The sequence below is a fragment of the Corticium candelabrum genome, chromosome 11, assembly GCF_963422355.1.
Source record: "Corticium candelabrum chromosome 11, ooCorCand1.1, whole genome shotgun sequence".
Taxonomy (NCBI): Eukaryota; Metazoa; Porifera; class Homoscleromorpha; order Homosclerophorida; family Plakinidae; genus Corticium; species Corticium candelabrum.
The window spans coordinates 8,083,686-8,101,277 of NC_085095.1; the positions used below are offsets into that span (position 1 = coordinate 8,083,686).

At 40.9% G+C, this 17,592-nt stretch overlaps 5 protein-coding genes across 8 annotated transcripts in view; 1 reads left to right on the plus strand and 4 right to left on the minus strand.

The window, feature by feature from the left end:
* The window catches only part of LOC134186669 (arylsulfatase-like), a 4,495-nt gene extending 1,842 nt beyond the window's left edge, over positions 1–2,653 (minus strand). Inside the window, exons 1-8 of the mRNA XM_062654683.1 lie at positions 2,434–2,653; positions 2,283–2,377; positions 1,390–1,528; positions 1,243–1,329; positions 966–1,103; positions 798–859; positions 186–214; positions 30–115 (exon numbers count right to left, since the gene is read on the minus strand). Of these exons, the coding sequence (XP_062510667.1) occupies positions 30–115; positions 186–214; positions 798–859; positions 966–1,103; positions 1,243–1,329; positions 1,390–1,528; positions 2,283–2,377; positions 2,434–2,616 (819 nt within the window). The 5' untranslated portion in view covers positions 2,617–2,653. The remainder of the gene's footprint in view (positions 1–29; positions 116–185; positions 215–797; positions 860–965; positions 1,104–1,242; positions 1,330–1,389; positions 1,529–2,282; positions 2,378–2,433) is intronic.
* A 423-nt stretch (positions 2,654–3,076) lies between these two features.
* On the minus strand, positions 3,077–6,815 carry LOC134186314 (uncharacterized). Its single transcript, XM_062654245.1, has 12 exons — positions 6,720–6,815; positions 5,653–5,826; positions 5,441–5,585; positions 5,285–5,385; positions 4,861–5,060; positions 4,688–4,802; positions 4,491–4,630; positions 4,032–4,346; positions 3,865–3,975; positions 3,744–3,800; positions 3,390–3,567; positions 3,077–3,334 (listed from the first exon to the last, which is right to left on the minus strand). Exons 1-12 carry the CDS (start codon positions 6,775–6,777, stop codon positions 3,180–3,182), a joined length of 1,749 nt encoding a protein of 582 aa, XP_062510229.1. The 5' UTR covers positions 6,778–6,815; the 3' UTR covers positions 3,077–3,179.
* Positions 6,816–6,890: 75 nt separating this feature from the next.
* LOC134187503 (uncharacterized) lies at positions 6,891–11,754 on the minus strand. Of its 2 annotated transcripts, XM_062655641.1 has the most exons (15): positions 11,676–11,754; positions 11,371–11,552; positions 9,648–9,824; positions 9,226–9,322; positions 9,012–9,155; positions 8,902–8,949; positions 8,735–8,847; positions 8,589–8,670; positions 8,195–8,431; positions 7,979–8,134; positions 7,765–7,920; positions 7,640–7,708; positions 7,389–7,562; positions 7,193–7,333; positions 6,891–7,127 (listed from the first exon to the last, which is right to left on the minus strand). In XM_062655641.1, the coding sequence occupies exons 1-15, from the start codon at positions 11,733–11,735 to the stop codon at positions 7,038–7,040; spliced, it is 1,926 nt and encodes a 641-aa protein (XP_062511625.1). In that variant the 5' UTR covers positions 11,736–11,754; the 3' UTR covers positions 6,891–7,037. The 2 variants fall into 2 exon arrangements, with proteins under 2 accessions (XP_062511625.1, XP_062511626.1); XM_062655642.1 differs by lacking the exon at positions 11,676–11,754 and having other exon boundaries at positions 9,648–9,819; positions 11,371–11,439.
* LOC134187505 (MAP kinase-activated protein kinase 5-like) lies at positions 11,734–13,197 on the plus strand. Its single transcript, XM_062655645.1, has one exon. The coding sequence runs from the start codon at positions 11,734–11,736 to the stop codon at positions 13,195–13,197; it is 1,464 nt and encodes a 487-aa protein (XP_062511629.1).
* Positions 13,198–13,243: 46 nt separating this feature from the next.
* Positions 13,244–16,723, minus strand: LOC134187504 (rho GTPase-activating protein 35-like). 3 transcript variants are annotated; one of them, XM_062655643.1, is made up of 5 exons: positions 16,242–16,723; positions 15,095–16,179; positions 13,877–15,016; positions 13,696–13,802; positions 13,244–13,621 (listed from the first exon to the last, which is right to left on the minus strand). In XM_062655643.1, exons 2-5 carry the CDS (start codon positions 15,283–15,285, stop codon positions 13,332–13,334), a joined length of 1,728 nt encoding a protein of 575 aa, XP_062511627.1. In that variant the 5' UTR covers positions 15,286–16,179; positions 16,242–16,723; the 3' UTR covers positions 13,244–13,331. The 3 variants fall into 3 exon arrangements, 2 of the variants coding, with proteins under 2 accessions (XP_062511627.1, XP_062511628.1); XM_062655644.1 differs by having other exon boundaries at positions 15,095–15,193; positions 15,676–16,723; XR_009971122.1 differs by having other exon boundaries at positions 13,483–13,621; positions 13,696–13,798; positions 15,095–16,723.
* Positions 16,724–17,592: the final 869 nt, after the last annotated feature.

Genomic DNA, 17,592 nt, shown 5'->3' on the forward strand with positions numbered 1-17,592 from the left:
AACATAAACAACATTTCTGGCAGCCGCACAACGTCCAGCCCAATGTCTCCACACCAGATGCCTGGACTTGGAGTCGTATTGTATTTTATGGCAAATCGATTGTCCCAGTTGCTTCCTAAGATGTTACAACAATATTGTCTAACTACAGCGTTTGATGTATGCACTATGCATGCATTTGATCTTACCTTGATATGGTGCTGGCATGTCACTAACACTAACAAAAAGTAAATTATGATTATATGGTAATTACTTGTAATAGACTATTGGAAATAATATTTACAGCATGTGTATCTCATTACATACAAGCAAGATCTGTATGGACATTTTGTGTAATTTTTATACAAACCTGTATGTGTGTGTGTGTGTGTGTGTGTGTGTGCACGTGTGTGTGTGCATGTGTGTGTGTGTGTGTGTGTGTGTGTGTGTGTGTGTGTGTGTGTGTGTGTGTGTGTGTGTGTGCTAGATGTGTATGTATGTATATATGTATATGTACGAGTATAGATTGCAATTGACAAATGTCTGCATGTAAGCTGTGTGTGTGTGTGTGTGTGTGTGTGTGTGTGTGTGTGTGTGTGTGTGTGTGTGTGTCTGTGTGTGTATTGATGGTCTATATATAACAGCTAGCTATAGGTCTTGATGGATGACCAGATCACGTATTTGCATGCACAAATGTATGCATGCACGCAGTCATGCATAATAACAATCAAGTCATTCCAAGTGTCTGCACATGCTGCTCAATATATAACGTTCCTGTTGTACAGAAAAAAGTCAATAGAAATCAATTCATAAATGCTTACTTGTATATGTCCATAAGCCGCTTGGGTGGATCATAGGGGCTGTGAGGTCGATGAAACGAAACCTACAATTAACGTACCACACACTTAGATACAATGATACACATGCACTTATCTCGGTCTTGGCTTTACAATCTACAAATACATTAATTAGGTGTTTGTATATGTAACCTTAAGCATGAATGGTTCTGATCTGTTGTAGTTATCGAGAAAGTCAACTGCTGCCCTTCCAACCCAAGCAGTTGGATGATAATACTCGGGTAGAGCATACGGTCTGCCTCTGTAGTCATTCCATGTCAATCCAGTTGCCTATACAGAAATCAGAATTGATAATACTTAAGCTTTATTGCATGTGCGTACACACACACACACACACACACACACACACACACACACACACACACACACACACACACACACACACACACACACACACACACACACACACCATTGGATTTACTCCTGGATTAGTTTTATTGAACCACTGGTCATAGTCATCAAATTCTTCAGTCAAACCGTCATACAAATCTGTATCCTAAAATAATATTTTGCTGTGAAATGATTGGTCATAGAAGCTTAATTAATGACACCATACCATGTAACCATGAGATATACCCTCATTAAGGTTTTTATCCCATCCGAAATGATCTTTTCCTATGCTTTTAGTATAATAGCCATCTTCAGCCATAGCCCGTGGCATCTCATAAGGATACTGCTTAGCCACAGCTCCATAACTAGATGCACATACAGTGGCAATATATAATGCGCATTAATTGAATAGTGCAAAATAATTCAGAATGTATATGCTGTGCGACTCATGCAACAAACAATTGTATAAAAGATAAATTGAGAACTGCAACTATATTTACTCAAGACATATTAATTGTGTCTGGTGAGTGAGTGAGTGTGTGTGTGTGTGAGTGAGTGAGTGTGTGTGTGTGTGTGTGTGTGTGTGTGTGTGTGTGTGTGTGTGTGTGTGTGTGTGTGTGTGTGTGTGTACGTGCACACGTGCATCAATAGTTCATACGTAGCCTAATTCTTCATCCTTGATTAGCTTAACAATAAAAAAAAGGGTTACGGGTTAGGGTTAAGGTTTAGGGTTAGTGGTGGGTTAGGGTTTAGAGTTAGAGTCCAGAGTTAGGACGGTACACCAATTGTACAGACACGATTTCTAATCTAAAGTTTGTGTATATCTAGTTGTACGTGCTACTTACGTTTAACTAATAATTCATAGCCACTATGGGCGCGTTCGATTGGGCTCTTCCAAGACAGCCTGGAAGACACGCCCCTCTTCCAACCTCTGGAGCTGCAGGTAGAGGTTGGAAGAGGAGCGTGCTCTTCCAACGAGCAGCAGAGTCGGTAGAGTTGGCTCTTTCGACTGTAGCGGCAGAACTGTAGAAGTTGGAAGAGGGGCGTGCACACGGAGTCTCTTCTGGAAGAGACTAGAAGAGCCCAATCGAACGTGCCTAGATTCATCAGCAGAGATACCCCAGCATGCCATGATTCCATGGTTTCTTTCCTGTCAGTATTGCTGCCCTCGCTGGTGTGCACGTCGGAGTAGAACTAAATGCATTTCTAAACATCTAGCAGCAAAAAGGCCTTCATATTTGTATGTTGTAGAGAATGGAAATCATCTCACCACGCCCTCACGTGCCAGTCTGTCCACATTCGGTGTTTTGGTGATATTGTTACCGGCCGCCGCTATTAGATCAGCTCTCAACTGATCAGCCATCATAAACAAAATGTTTGGCTTTGCAGCACTCAAAGGAGCGACGCTCAAAAGCAGCAATGCAATCGCTAAATAACCTGCAGCTGCCGCCATACAGTACTGTCTAGTATTCGCCCGTAATAACGTAGAGGTGATGGCAGCGCATCCACACTGCGTCTGGGGCGAGGCTAGTAATAACGCCCATGCCCGTATATACTCCCATGTGCCAGAACTTTCAGCACGTAAAAACGCTTATGCCAAAGTCTAGGCATATGATATTCGTCTCCGTCTGTGTGCGTTTGATGAGCTGGTGTACATGTCAATTTTGAGTGAAAGTGCTTACCACTAGACTCATTCATGTCTTCGTTGCAGTTGCCGATCCTGATGCTTTTGACGGGCTTCATGCAGGCCGACCACTCGGTTTGTATGTGTAATAGCCTTTGATCTTGCAAATCGATAATTGCAAGCATTTGTGGTATTTCTGTCTTAGGTGTCTAGATGATGATGGCCAAACGACAGCATTTTGCGACCATGTATATACGCCTGGGACCAAAATAACGCCCATGCCCTATAAGCCCAGAATATATCGTTTCTTTTCTACACGCCCAGGGCGTTATTAGGGGCGAATACGGTATTTGAATTTCCTCATATCACGTGCCTATTACATAATTAAATAATTAACGTGAAAATTGTCTGCTATCTCCAGAGTTAGATATCTTCTGTTTCTTGAACATTCTTGTTTTCTCTTCTGACTTCCGTTTTCTATACCCAGCACCAAACGCTGCACCACCTCCACGACTTCGAACACGAGACGACTTACTGCTATGCACAGCTAAACACAGAAGCAAATGAAGAATATGTTTTAAAAACGTATAAAATATAAATACTTAGGTTTACACTTGGAGGAACAGTGAATCCAAATGCCTTGGCTACTTTCTGTAAGTCTAGTTGCTCAATGTTGAAGCACTTCTTGTGTGCATGTGAGGCATAAGCTTGCAAGTAAGATCGGTAACCTTCTCGTGCAGATTTGTGCAGATAAAAGTTCTTCTCAATCAGCTTTTCAAGCTACAACCAGACAATATGGTAAAGTTTACATACAAAATATGTGACTGTAATAAGAGGTTGCCAATCACTATTACTGTCTCCATTCACCTAGTCAGTCAGTCTGTCTGTCTGTCTGTCTATCCATCTGTTTATCTGTCCACCAAACCAGCTAGACACACTGCTGCAAGACAGCCAACCTGTGATTGAATATTAGCAATTTTCTTAGAAGAAAAATCGTATTCGTTCAGTGGCACCTAAGAACCAACATATCACAATTTGCATACAAAACAACCAAAACCAACTTGTCTGTATGTTCACCTTTGCATGCTTGAGATATCGCAAGAAACCAAGCTCCTCAGGCATCAAGAACATCAAAGCATGACCTCGACTACCAGCCCTAGCTGTACGACCAACTCTATGAATATACTCCTACGCACAAATGCAGTTTGACAAAGCATCAGCACTGTAATCAGTTCAGACAAAACCTTGGGATCATCAGGAGGATCATATTGCACTATCCAATCTACTTCTGGAATATCCAGTCCTCTTGCTGCCACATCAGTACATATCAGAATGCCAGCATCTGCACTACAGAACTCGACAAAGGTGCTAGTACGCTTGCTCTGCTTCTGTCTGCCATGAATGTCCTTCACTGGTATGTCAATGTAGTTCAGTAGCTCAGAATGAAATTTGACTGAGTTGCAAGATGACATAAAGACCATCACTTTCTTGGTCATATTTCTTTTCAAAAACGTAAAGAGAAGAAGAAACCGTCTATCTGATGGAACTACAATATAGCCCTAAACACAGGAAACCAAGAGACATTAGCAGTCTATTACAGTAGTTGCATTTATTTTTGGAATGTCATCCGTCTGTCTGCTGTTTCTCTGTCTGTCATTGCAAGTTTTTTTACTCCTACACCAACATGTCAATCATTACGTTACCTGTTCTAGAGTTTCAACAGTTGCTGTATCTTTATAATCATCCACTCCAACATATAACGGAGATTTCTTCAAAGATAAACGAGCCAAATCTTCAACTTTGCGAGTTTGAGTTGCAGAGAAAAGAACAGTTTGTCTCTTTTCTAGGAACAAAGCAAATGATATTCAACGACAAATTTACCAAAAATTACCAAAATAACTTGGAAGCAAGCGAATAATTTGTTTCAATTCTTCTTCAAAGCCGATTTCAAGAATACGATCCGCTTCATCAATTACCAGACATTGCAGGTTCTTGTACACAAAACCATGAGTATTCTGAACACATCACATGTCGCCTAACAAAAACCTTTTGTAATTATGTTCATAAGTCTACCTGTAAGTGATCTAGCAGTCGCCCTGGAGTTGCAACCAACAGATTAACTCCTTTCTGCAAACGATCAACTTCTGCTTTACGGTTTGCTCCACCCATCACCAAACCAAACGTGTGATGGTGATACTTCAGTAGATCACGAGTGACACCAAATGTCTGCAGTGACAGCTCACGAGTGGGAGAGATTATAAGTACTCCAGTACCTAAATATATATTATCATGCACACAATTGTAAAAAACACATCAATAGAAACAAAAGTAGTTAATTTACATTGACCCATATACCAACAAATAGAAAAATAAATAAATAAACACACACACACACACACACACACACACACACACACACACACACACACAAATTGATCACTGATCACTAGTCATGAATACAACACAAGACACACATTGCACCATGAAATCAACTAACCATTTCTTGGCATGAATTTGAGTTTGTACAATAGCTCAATAGCTGGAATAAGAAATGCCAATGTCTTGCCACTACCTGTCTTAGCAGCCCCCAGCAAATCACTACAAACCATTGACTTTGCATGAAAAGCTGATTTAATATCAACAAGATAAATACCTTCCCATTAACAGTGGCCTGATGCTCTTGTATTGTATTTCCATCATGTCCGTAAATCCCATGTCTTTAACAGCATTCAATGTTTTGTCAGACACCAAACCAGCCAATGAACAAAAACTTGACGACTCCTCATTTTCCACATCACCTATACATAGTTATTAGTATGCGAATGTGAGTGCGTGCCTGTCAGATTACAAGACAATCTACTCTACCTTCCCTAATGTCTGTTGTTGCCTCCTTAACTGGGTTATCTGATGATATATCAGGATCATCATTCATCTGTTTAGATAGTTCCAATGTTTCATTAGAGGTGATGCAATGAGTCACTGAACTCAAGCCATTTCTATCAGTTTCTTGTTGATCAGGCTTTAGTTTTACCAATTTTCCTAAATCACAAAAAGTAACAGTGCATAGAGAATTAAACTGCTGCAGCAGCATACATAAACAGAAAGACAAACCAGACAAACGTTACTGACAAGAACATTTATAGAGTACATAAAATTTAAAGATACAATAAGGACTATTAAAAGTACCACACAACTAGTCAACTCACAACGTTTCTACAGTCCATCTACAAGGCTACTGAGCCTCTACTTCAAGGAATAGAGTCACTGAACTACTGACTGAGAGACTAAACTGACTGACTGATGAAACTCTTACAGCATATCTCAACAAGCAAACACACAGACAGAGAGACGAAAACAGACAGACAGAGAGACGAAAACAGACAGACAGACAGACAGACAGACAGACAGACAGACAGACAGACAGACAGCCAGGAAACTGCATGACAAGACAGCTGGGAAGTAAAAGACATTCACTGTGACAGTTATTCGTTGCTAGTTAGGTAACTTTACATTGTAGTGTGCCGCCCTTTTGGGGGCCATTGCCAATAGCCTGTAATAGCGTTGTTTTTTCAATAGATGTATGAACAGACAGACAAACGGACAGACAGACAGACAAACAGACAGGCAAACAGACAGACAAACAGACAGACAAACAGACAGACAGACAGACAGACAGACAGATAGACAGACAGACAAACAACCACAAACCAACAAGAGACCGCTGTAGAAAGACAAGTCAAGCGACACGCGTGTTTAGCTACTAGAGCAACGGTGGCATTCCGCTTTATTGTCCTAACAGTACACGAGCAACGCTAAATATTAATATTCACAACCATCTGCTCTTGACGTCGACGCCCTCCCTACTCTCAGTCTCACAGTAGCGAGCTAAACACTCTTACCTGAGACATGGTTAGATTTCTGTCTGTTCCTACCTCGGAGTTTCTTTTTCGATTTCCTTAGTCTTTCTACGAGCAGCTTGTTCCGATGCATTTCTAGGTCGACGAAGCCCAACTGTACACTTTGGGACTCCGAGCCAATGACCTCGTGCAGGGCCGTACATGCCCGGATATCCGGGTTAAAATAACGTGCCCACTTAATTAAGCTGATAACAATACTGAAGTCCTTCTCTTAATTTTCTTCCTCTGTCTATTACAACTGTTATTAAAAATCAACAGCTCCCACATTTTAAATAAATAAATAAAAATATTAATATTTATATAGATCATTTAATTAATTAACAGTAAACAACATCATGTCCCAGAACGTTCCATTAGTCCTTGATTTTGCATTATATCAAATACTTCATCGGCTTTGTCATTCCTCTTTAACTTCAAGCACACCTGTCCAAAAATATTATCAAATGTCAAACTATAAAACCGAACACTACAGTCATCAATCAACCCACCTTTATCAGACTATCAAACGTCTGCATGTCTGCTTCCAAATTGATATTAGAGAGAATATTAAAGAAATAGAAAGCTCGATCAAGCTGACCACACTGACCACAACATTCAATCAGTTTGTTCACTGTCTCCAGTGATGGATCCTAATAACAAGACATATCATATCACCATTACACATAACGCAGCGAGTCTTCATACCACTCCCAGCTTCATCATCACACGCCAGACATTATGAATGGCGGCCTTTGCTGCAGGTGGCTTGTTGGCTCTCCGCAAACCATCAATGACTACAGCAAATATGTCTTTGTCTAATGTCATGCCTTCACTACTTATCACTCTCAAACGATGAAGCAAGGGACCAACAGCACCACTCTATCACAGTCAATAAATTATAATGGTATCAGAATACTAAACATAGTATTTTATAGTATTTACACTATTTACAGTACCTGTGAGAGAACACTCAGTATGGTACAATTTGAATCAACAGAGTGATCAATGCCACAATCATTCATGTACTAAATACACGCACCATTATTAACATACAATCTTCATCTCATGCCAACTGACTCACTCTATGTATAAAGCTCACATATGCTGCTGCATGTGCTTCTACGTTGCCTTGTTGTTTGTCAATAATTTTCAACGCCAACTTCATCAGTTGACTCCATTCAGTTAATGTTGGTTTCACTCTCGTTCTTTCTATGAAATCCAGTGTTTTCTTAGCTGCCTGTATATAAACTGCATTCACACCAATACTAAAGCAAACAGAGGCACAAACTACAAACTGTCATTGCTTGATAAAATGAAAGAAATGTCACTCTCTCTGTCCAACTAAACAACGAAGACGACGAAGGTGCGTGACCACATTCCATAAGAGTTGTAAGAACATCACTGGCAGCCCCCTCATAGTCTCTTCTAATGATTCCAAGATAAAACAAAGCCTACACAATGCACCAAATTTATATATAAAGTGAGCACAATCAACAACTTGTGTAGACTACCTCTAAAGTTGTTGTGTCAGGTATCATGTTTCTATTTGTTCGTATGATTCCTCTGTAGTAATGATTTGGTTGAAGAAGTCGAGACAGTGACTGCTTTAGTGATGACGACCTACTGCCAGCTTGTTGAACAGCATTATGAGCAGCAATCTGTAGTTGCAGAAGTGCGTTGTAATATTGTGGTGCATAACGATCATAACTAAACGTGTGATAGTGAGGACCATCTAACAACCTGACAACCTATGTTTAAAATACACAAAAACATAAACATAAGCAACACTATTTCTGTGGTTGTGATACACAATCTATGTGTACTATGCCATTTTTAAGTTTAAGAGTGGCAACTATTTTCAGATCAAATGCAAATTGTACTTTATTTGAAATCACAATTCAATACCTGACATGCTGTATCCAAGTCTCTGGCTGCAAGGCAAGCATTCAATACAGCTCCACTACACTCAAATGTAGGCACATAGCTCCTAGACAATGCAATCTGTCTAATTTACACAACAAATTTAGACACTAATGACTACAAACACATACACAGCAATCATTCGTTTTATTTGCTCTACAGCAAAAAGAAGATGGCGACTGTCAGCATATGCAATTGCTAATGCACTCCAGACTTTTGGATCATATCGTCTCAGTTGAAGTTCCTACAACGTCCGTAATACAACACACAATTATGTGACATTTCATTACTGTACTACCTGATCAAAAGCTCTTAGTTGTTTAGTATCTCCAATATGAGCATTAGCCTAACTCATGAAACAGCTGCTGCTGATTGATCATCAATAACAAACTTTGAAATTAAAATCACCAGAATCAGTTCAAACACCAAATCACTGTGATATTGCAATCGGCTATTCCAGCGTGATGCTGCATCGTACACCTTTAATGCTGTGCTGCTTAGTCCACACTTATTAGCCCATTTCATTAAATGAACAAATGTGTCTCTCTGAGCCTGGAATAAAATAGATTATAAATGCATGAGAAAGTAATACTTTGCCTGTTTGCTAACTAAGAAATCTGACATGAATATCTAGTTCTTTTTCCACTGACTCAAGAAGGGGCAGTACATCAGTGAACAGTTCTGATTTCAGATACGTACACATCACTTTCACTAATGACCTGAATGTAAGTCAACAAAATCAAAACTAGCAAGACAAACAGACCCTGGTTTTTTCAGTTGAGTCAGATTGATACTAGAACACACACCTTTCACACACACACACACACACACACACACACACACACACACACACACACACACACACACACACACACACACACACCACACACACACCACACAAACACAAACACACACACACACACACACACCACACAAACACACACACACACACACACACACAGTGACACACACACACACACACACACACACACACACACACACACACACACACACACACACACACACACACACACACACACACACCTTTGATCAGCTTGTAGACCAACTTGTTTCATGTTAGCAACTGTCATTTTAGCAGCCTCTATATCTCTGTGATGTACACAAAGATCCAACAGTACATGATAAGCCTCCAGTGGTGGTTTATGGCCATGCTCTTTCAGTTTGGAAAACAGTGCATATGCATCATCTTCTCGGCCTGCACTAGATATAACATTGTAGTTTCATGAATCAAATAGTTTTCAACAACTAAGTGATAAGAAAAACTTATGATGTTGTTAACAATAATCCATAATCGTATTACATTGCCCTCTATGTATGGCCAATGGCATGTGATTCATATGGAGTGGGATTGAATAGTTTAGTAGTTGTGGCAGATGTTAGGTTCAACTTAATAGCAAATATGATGGAAAGATAGACAAAAATGAACATATTAAGCTTATTGTTGTAGCTGCTACATTAGATATGACGGCATTGTATTCCCACCATGTCAATAAACTGATTTCAAGTTGAACTCAAGAAAAACTTTGCTGACTGTAACCAAATGACCACACATTCCGTATGTAACGAAACTGTGTTGGCCACATCTTTCATTTAATTATAATACAGCTACATTCTCTAATACCAAATTAAATTACTATTAATATATTAATTTAATGTCATTCAAATTCAATTATGTAAAAAAGTCAGCTGTATGTTAATATTTGATTGTTCAGTCCAAAAGAACCTTTAAACCAATAATGTAATGATGTGATTGTCACAAAAAGCTTGTTCCATCTTATTCTCATTGTATTTTTGTAATAGGCAGCCCACCAGCAAACTATTACTGTATTGTTGGTGTTTTTTATTTTCGGTATTCGGTGTGACTTTTCTTTACCTAAATTAAGATAACACCTAGAATTTTCTACGTACAGAAGACACTGATAGAATGGAAATAACCTGGATGCTTCACAAACTCCTGGAAGTTTGTGCATACCCTGTAGTGATGAGAATTGCTTGCTTGGAGAAACAATGAGCAACCCACAAGCGCAAGAGCTAAGGTGCACCATGTTCATGACACCATACATAGTGGGCAAGTGGTATACTTATACATCTCACATGATGCCCAAAATATCTTCTACTTCTGCTACACCAAATCTGTGCCTCGTCTTTATTACCAAAATTAGGTTACACTGAAAGGTATTTGCTTCTAAAATACCAAAATTTTAAAACAGCAAAAATAATATGTTATACAGTACACACACATCTATAATAGCTAGTCCCAATTACTCACAATATTATACACCTACATAACCCAATTACAATGTTGAAAGTTAACACGAATCGTTGCAATACATGTTAATTAGAATTACAAATTTCCATTACAATTTGTGTTATTCAGGACTTCCCACATCACTCATGTAATATAGTAAGGTGCCCGAAACTATTTAGCAATGACATGTATTTTTAGGGGAGCCTAACCACTTAGAGTCTTGCATCATACACACCCTAGTCCAATGCTGCTGGGATTTATGCCATCCACAGAAAGCTATTTTAATTAATTACGTCTTTTCCCCCTTTTGGGTTGCTGATTATGTCTAAGAAGTGGCTTAATTAAATAGATCCTTTACGTGTAATTAGAATTATGAAATACTAATATTACATCATACGCTTGTATTGCCTAGCATGCAATTACGCAAGATGACCTCGCATGCACCTAAAGTGTCTAGCAAGTTGTGCATCTAATTCTCAGGACTAGATAAACTCTCACCTGATAAAGTCACGCATCCTTGTTGCTACATCTGACGCAGGCAGTGCGTGGTAAAGATACCTGTAATTGCCCTTTTGCCTTCCCTCTGACGTCTTTTCCATCAGGCGGCGAATCCACCTGCCAGGTGGCTTCTCTTCTGTTCCTGCCAATTGCTCGACTCTTCGTGCACATAATAAAATAACCTACAAACGTTTGAATCGAAACCAACATTTTGACGAAATCAAATTTAGCCGCACGTGTCCGGTGACGTCACACTCGCCGGCACCAAAACAACCAGTATGACTCATCATAGATAAGCAACTCACCGACTTTGGATAGTACTTCACTAGTTCGAACGAACGCCAGTAACGAGAAGGCAGAGACATGGGTAGTCGACAGTCTCGTCCGTTGTCACGTGCTCGAGTCACGTGCCACTCAACTAGTCCTCAACGTGGCAAGATGGCGGAAGAAGAAATCGGATGGAAGTCGAGCCGCATCGATAGCGATTACACGATCGACTGGGATAAACGCTTAGGATCAGGAGTCAGCGGTCCTGTTCGAATGTGTGTCAAAAAGTCATCAGGAGAGAAGTTTGCTCTAAAAATTTTGGTCGCCAACGCGCGAACTCGCCAGGAGGTGCGTCTTCATTGTCTCTGTTCGTCTCATCCGAACGTGGTGTCTGTAGTCGACGTGTATTTGAATGAGATCGCCGTGCCGGGTGAGCTGACGCGCCGCAAACGGATCCTTTTGGTACTAGAGTTGATGGAGGGTGGTGAGTTGTTTGATCGGATTTCACGGAAGACCAAGTTTACTGAGAAAGAAGCTAGTAGCATTAGCAAGCAAATAGCAGAGGCCGTGCGTCATTGTCATTCGCTCAACGTGGCACATCGCGATCTCAAGCCTGAAAATCTTCTGCTCAAGAGTGCGTCAGAGGATGACGTCACGGTCAAGTTATCTGACTTTGGCTTTGCGAAAATGGATCAAGGAGATCTTACAACGCCGCAGTTCACGCCGTACTATGTCTCGCCACAAGTTCTGCAAGCACAGCAAGCGCAGAGAATGCAGCGGCGTACGGGTGGAAGTGGCAGTCCAGTCACTTACGACAAGAGCTGTGACATGTGGTCTGTTGGAGTCATTATTTACATCATGTTGTGTGGCTATCCACCGTTCTATTCTGAGAGTCCAAGCACTCAGTTGTCGAATAGGATGCGCCGTCGGATCATGGGTGGTGAATATGACTTTCCACAGAGTGAATGGCAGCAGATATCAGCGAATGCAGTCTCTTTGGTCAAACAACTCTTAGTTGTTGACTCAACTGCCAGATTTACCGCTGAAGAAGTGTGTAATCATCAGTGGATCAACCAGGGGACTGAATCAAATTCTGTTCTTCATTCACCAGGCATAATGCTAGATAAAGAGGCAATGGATGCTGCCAAAGCAGCGCATGCTAGTCAGCTGATGGAGATGCGAATGCCTGATGCTCTCTTTAAATTGAAAGATCCATTGGATGCAAAGAACAAATTAATGACTAAGAGAATGAGACAGTCCTCTGAGCAGCCCATGGAAGTATGCCTGCCACTTGGACAAGCATCTGCTCCCATTCCTGCCACTGCTTCGGTCAAGAGTCTTCGTGATGTTGTTGCATTTTGTCTAATGCCACCGCCACCATCACAAGCTGTTGATCCTCCGGAAAAAGCACTCGGGGAGTTGGTAAAAAAAGCAGTGGCTCTCAACCTAGAATGTGAAAGCCTCAGTGAAGCATTGAGACTGGAATCATGGGATGGAACGAGGTTTACTAGGTCAATAGACAGAAGAAGGTTAGCTACACATATACAGCAGCTTTTGTAGGCTGCATAGCTACACATTTATACTCTTACTAGCCTATCTGTAACAGAATGTTGGGATTTATACTTCTAGCCTATTCTGTTTCTAAATTTTTCTTAGAATGGTTTTGTAACCATCTTGTTATATTTTAATTAAATTTATGTATTGCTCCACTCTTGACAGTCACTATCACGGTCTGATGCTACTGTATTAGGGTTGTGGTGGCATCCATCAACTTCTCCCACTACTTCATAATCATGCTCACTGTCTGAATATGCGTCTTCATATTCAAGATCATCATCTGATTGTGGAGACTCATAGGCGAACTCATCCTCTGAAGAAGACTTAGTAGGCAGAAGACTGTCCCCAACAAAGGCTTGTGCAACAGCACCATTCTCAGATGGAATTGAATGGGATATAGCAGATGTCATTTTAACAGTCCCCTTCCCTAAACAAGTACAATATCAAATGACTATCTATCTCAGCAGGATTATCATGATTGAGTTACACAACAGAACTAACCTATCAAGGAGTGCCCCTGTAGATCAGACACACTCTGATACTCATTGGAAGACGGTAACTTGTCTTCTAACAATGGTATAAAGTCATAGTCAGACTCACCAATCTGGCTAGTGTTGAAAACCAAACAACATACATTTAAGATAAACAATGATCATAACTTATGTTTCAGCAACTTTCTCACCTAAAGTCTTCATGATTATGTAACATTTCTGTTAGCACTTCTTGCTTTATTGCTCTTGCCATATCCTTATCGGCCGAATTATTTGCAACTCCCCATTTCTTGTTCCATTCTTCCACTGCAACTTGCAGAATTCTTGTTTGGAATACCACTTTAGCATTGTTTTTGCCAAATGTATGCACAAATTGGTCAAAAGCCACACGACCTTTCAGTTTTGGTTCAAGAGTTGACCAGGTTAACTCTAAATTCCGTATGAAGCTACACAACAGTATTCCATAGTCTTTCTGTATCTGCAGTGATTTTTGGATGTGCTCTTCATCAGCCTCTGCATAGTCAGTTAGTGTTTTCATTTGCACTCTTCCTATAAGCTCTTTGTGCAGTACCATCTTTGCAAGAACAGTAAACGACTCTCTCACATTGACATTACTATGAGCTGAAGCAAAAATCAATGGAATTTTGAATTGTTGGGCTATAAGCTTTGCTCCTGCAACGTGATTCATTGCTTGTCCGCTGGATAGAAGGTCACTCTTTACAACTACCAAAACAATTGCGGCTTTCACTTTTGCTTTGATTCTCTTGATAAGCTGACACACCAAGGTCTCCTGATCATATTTTCTTTGACCTTCCAAGGTGGGGTCATAAACACATACAAATCCCTTCACTCCAACATTTCGAAAAACTTCAGATGGAAATGTCTCCGTTTCATAACTGTCATCACCAATACGATCTCTGCTTGTAAACGCCATTTTCCCATCTGATCGAATGAATTGTTGTGTAGCTCTCTCAACGTACCTCTCAGCACCTTGGAAAGGCTTAAATGTGGCGTCGTTTGTAAAGACTGTGTGCTCTGTGATATGAAAGGTGACGTATGAAACTTTGGTGTCCTTCTCCAATGGTAGACGGACGGGCGGATAGTAGAGGAAATGGCTGTTGTTGATGACAGAGTGGGCAAAATCTTGTTCACTAATGTAGGAACAAAGGCTGTTTTTCACTGCTTCGTAACTGTCAAATGACGGACGTACAAAGCGAGAACAGAAGCTGGATTTTCCAACTCCAGAGTTGACGTCGCATCCTCGAGCTCCAGAAGACAGACCTATCACGCTGATTGCCAACGCACTGCCATCCTTCGTTTTCCTTTTCCTTCTAAAAAAAGACATTGACGATTCCGCTCCTCACCTCCTAGTCAGTACACTCTATCACTATGTGTGCACTGCTGCAAACCCCACGGTCCGAGAAGCACCAACCTTCTCAAGTAGCATTATAAATATAAACGACTCTGCACGTGAACCTCGGGATGTCCGGTAATGATCTGTCGTGACTCTGCTGAGTGATGATGTAACATTTAGACTCGACAGACGTGAACTGTGGCTACAAACTTGCGACGGATACGTGTTTTGCGTACATGTGTACATGTGTTGGACGTGCAACGTAGTCTAATTAGTAGCTATACCAGCTAGGTAAATTGCTGTGAGTAATTGAGTATTATTACTACACCATAATATGAAGTTGAATATTGAATAGCAAGTAGCAGTGTGTTGTCTCCTGGAGCATGTGGCACAGTAGACCAGAATGATAGTAAGAGCCAATATATTGACATGTACAAACAATAATTGATATCATTAACATTAATTGTGCTGTACTAAGAAAACTTTATTTCTAAATAGACTGCTTGGTAAGTTCCTGTCTGATATGCCACCAGTAAATAGTTGTGATACAAACATGACATGAGCAGATGGAGATATTGCAACCAATGCTTACTAACTTAGACAGTGTGGTGGTGTCTAAAAACTGCAAACACATACCTGAAGGACGTTCTGTCAATATTTCCTTTGCTTCAATGATGCAGGTCATTTCTCAAGAAATCTCTCGAAACAATAATTATTGTGGTAGACTTCAACGTAGAGTATTCCTTGGCACAACCAGTCAATGTCATTCAAATAATAATAAAGTTGATTCAGGTGCTAGAATGTTTTGAACAAGAGAGAGGTCTGGTCTTTCATCTCAGATTCTCTAGGCTGAGAGGAAGACAAACCATAGTTAGGAACAAGTCATTCAAGGTGAAAGAGAACATTATTTCCTTGATTGGCTGTCTGCAAATGCTGTATATCTCTTTGACCAGTATTTAATTAAGTGAACTGGCAGCATACTCTAACAACTTAAAAAATCTTTTAAAATTATTATAGCAAATCCTGTGTAAACAAGGTCTTTTCATCACTAGCTTGAATTGCCTCAACTTTCCAATTCCCTTCCATCCTCATTCGTCGTTCAAGTAACTTGATGCAGTGCTGCTTTTCCTTCAATTCCTGCTGCAGCTCCCAACATGATACACAGTCAGAACTCAAGATGAAATCATGCATTCCCTTCTTACCTCTCAGTACCACCACTTCCTCTTTGCGTCGGTCATTCCCTAAACGACGCACATTCTAGGAAGTATTAGGGAGGTGCAAACCAAACCATTCGGTAAGTGCATATACCACAAAACCGACACAGAACACGTCTAGTCGATATCCTACTACGTACCCAAGTTTGTACCCACAGTTCACGTCTGTTACGTCCCAATGGCCTTATCGCTCAAATTGACGCGACAGAGTCACGACAGAGATCAGAAAGAGGTTGTTTATGCTACGCAAAACACACAAGAGCCGGTGTAATGGGTAATCAATAACGGGGAAATGTGGAACGGCCGATCCAGATTGCCTAGAAATTCCGACTCGGCGTTCCGCTTTTCCTAGGAAACGTAGCACGTCACGACAACCAGGGCGGGAAATACAAGGCGATCATCGTTACTGCGCAGGCTTCGATATTTTGAAGTCAATCTCTCTCGGAATAGTGTCCAGCCCAGACTTACGGAAGCCGATAGCGGCGGGTTAATATCAGTCCGCCGTTCTCGGCCGCACTGATATCAATGGCCACAAATATTGTAGCGCGCGCTACCAAGTGTAACGCGCTCTAAATTTAACTTTCTGTAAATTATAGCCTCGGTTCCAGACGCTTTCTCGTACGTAACTGCACGTGACAGGTATTGTCTGGGTCAAAAGTAGGAGGAGCGAGGGGGAAAGCGTCTAGGCGCACTGCTAATACAAACGAGTTCAGGGGCGGGAAAGCTATTAGATTCATTAGTCTAACTGCATTAGGTTGCACAATGCAATCGTAATACGATGTAGGTAACTCAGTCAGTTCCATTCGAATAGCATCGAAACATGTACACTCAGCAAAAACAGGCTTTTCCGCTCGCTCCTCCTACTTTTGACCCCAAATACCTGTCACGTGCAGTTGTACGTACTGGAAAGCGTCTGGAAACGAGGCTAGTGCTACCGATACATGTGCAGCTGTTCCAACAGCTAGCAGCCGAGGGTGTAGCGCTTTAGTGCTTCTTCATTATAACCAGAGCGGGACCCCCTGCGCTAGGATTACAGTAATACTGCTGTGGACGGAGGACTAGACGACCGGCAATTGGAATGCGGCACATGCGCATATTGTTATTGCTGGTGTTAATTAGCGTGCCATATGTCGACATCTCATTTGCCAATCAGTGTGTCAAGCCCCCTTCTCACGCTCTTCATGTTAGCTAGCAGGTGCCAGTAAGTGTGCAGCAGCTGTTTCCTAACTTCTTGAGGTTTCATCCTGTACATAGCCTTCCTTGCGCATATATCCTTCCAGATTGTAACAACTCTCAGCTTTGAGTTGAAAATAATTAAATATAAAAGTGCAGTAGTTCA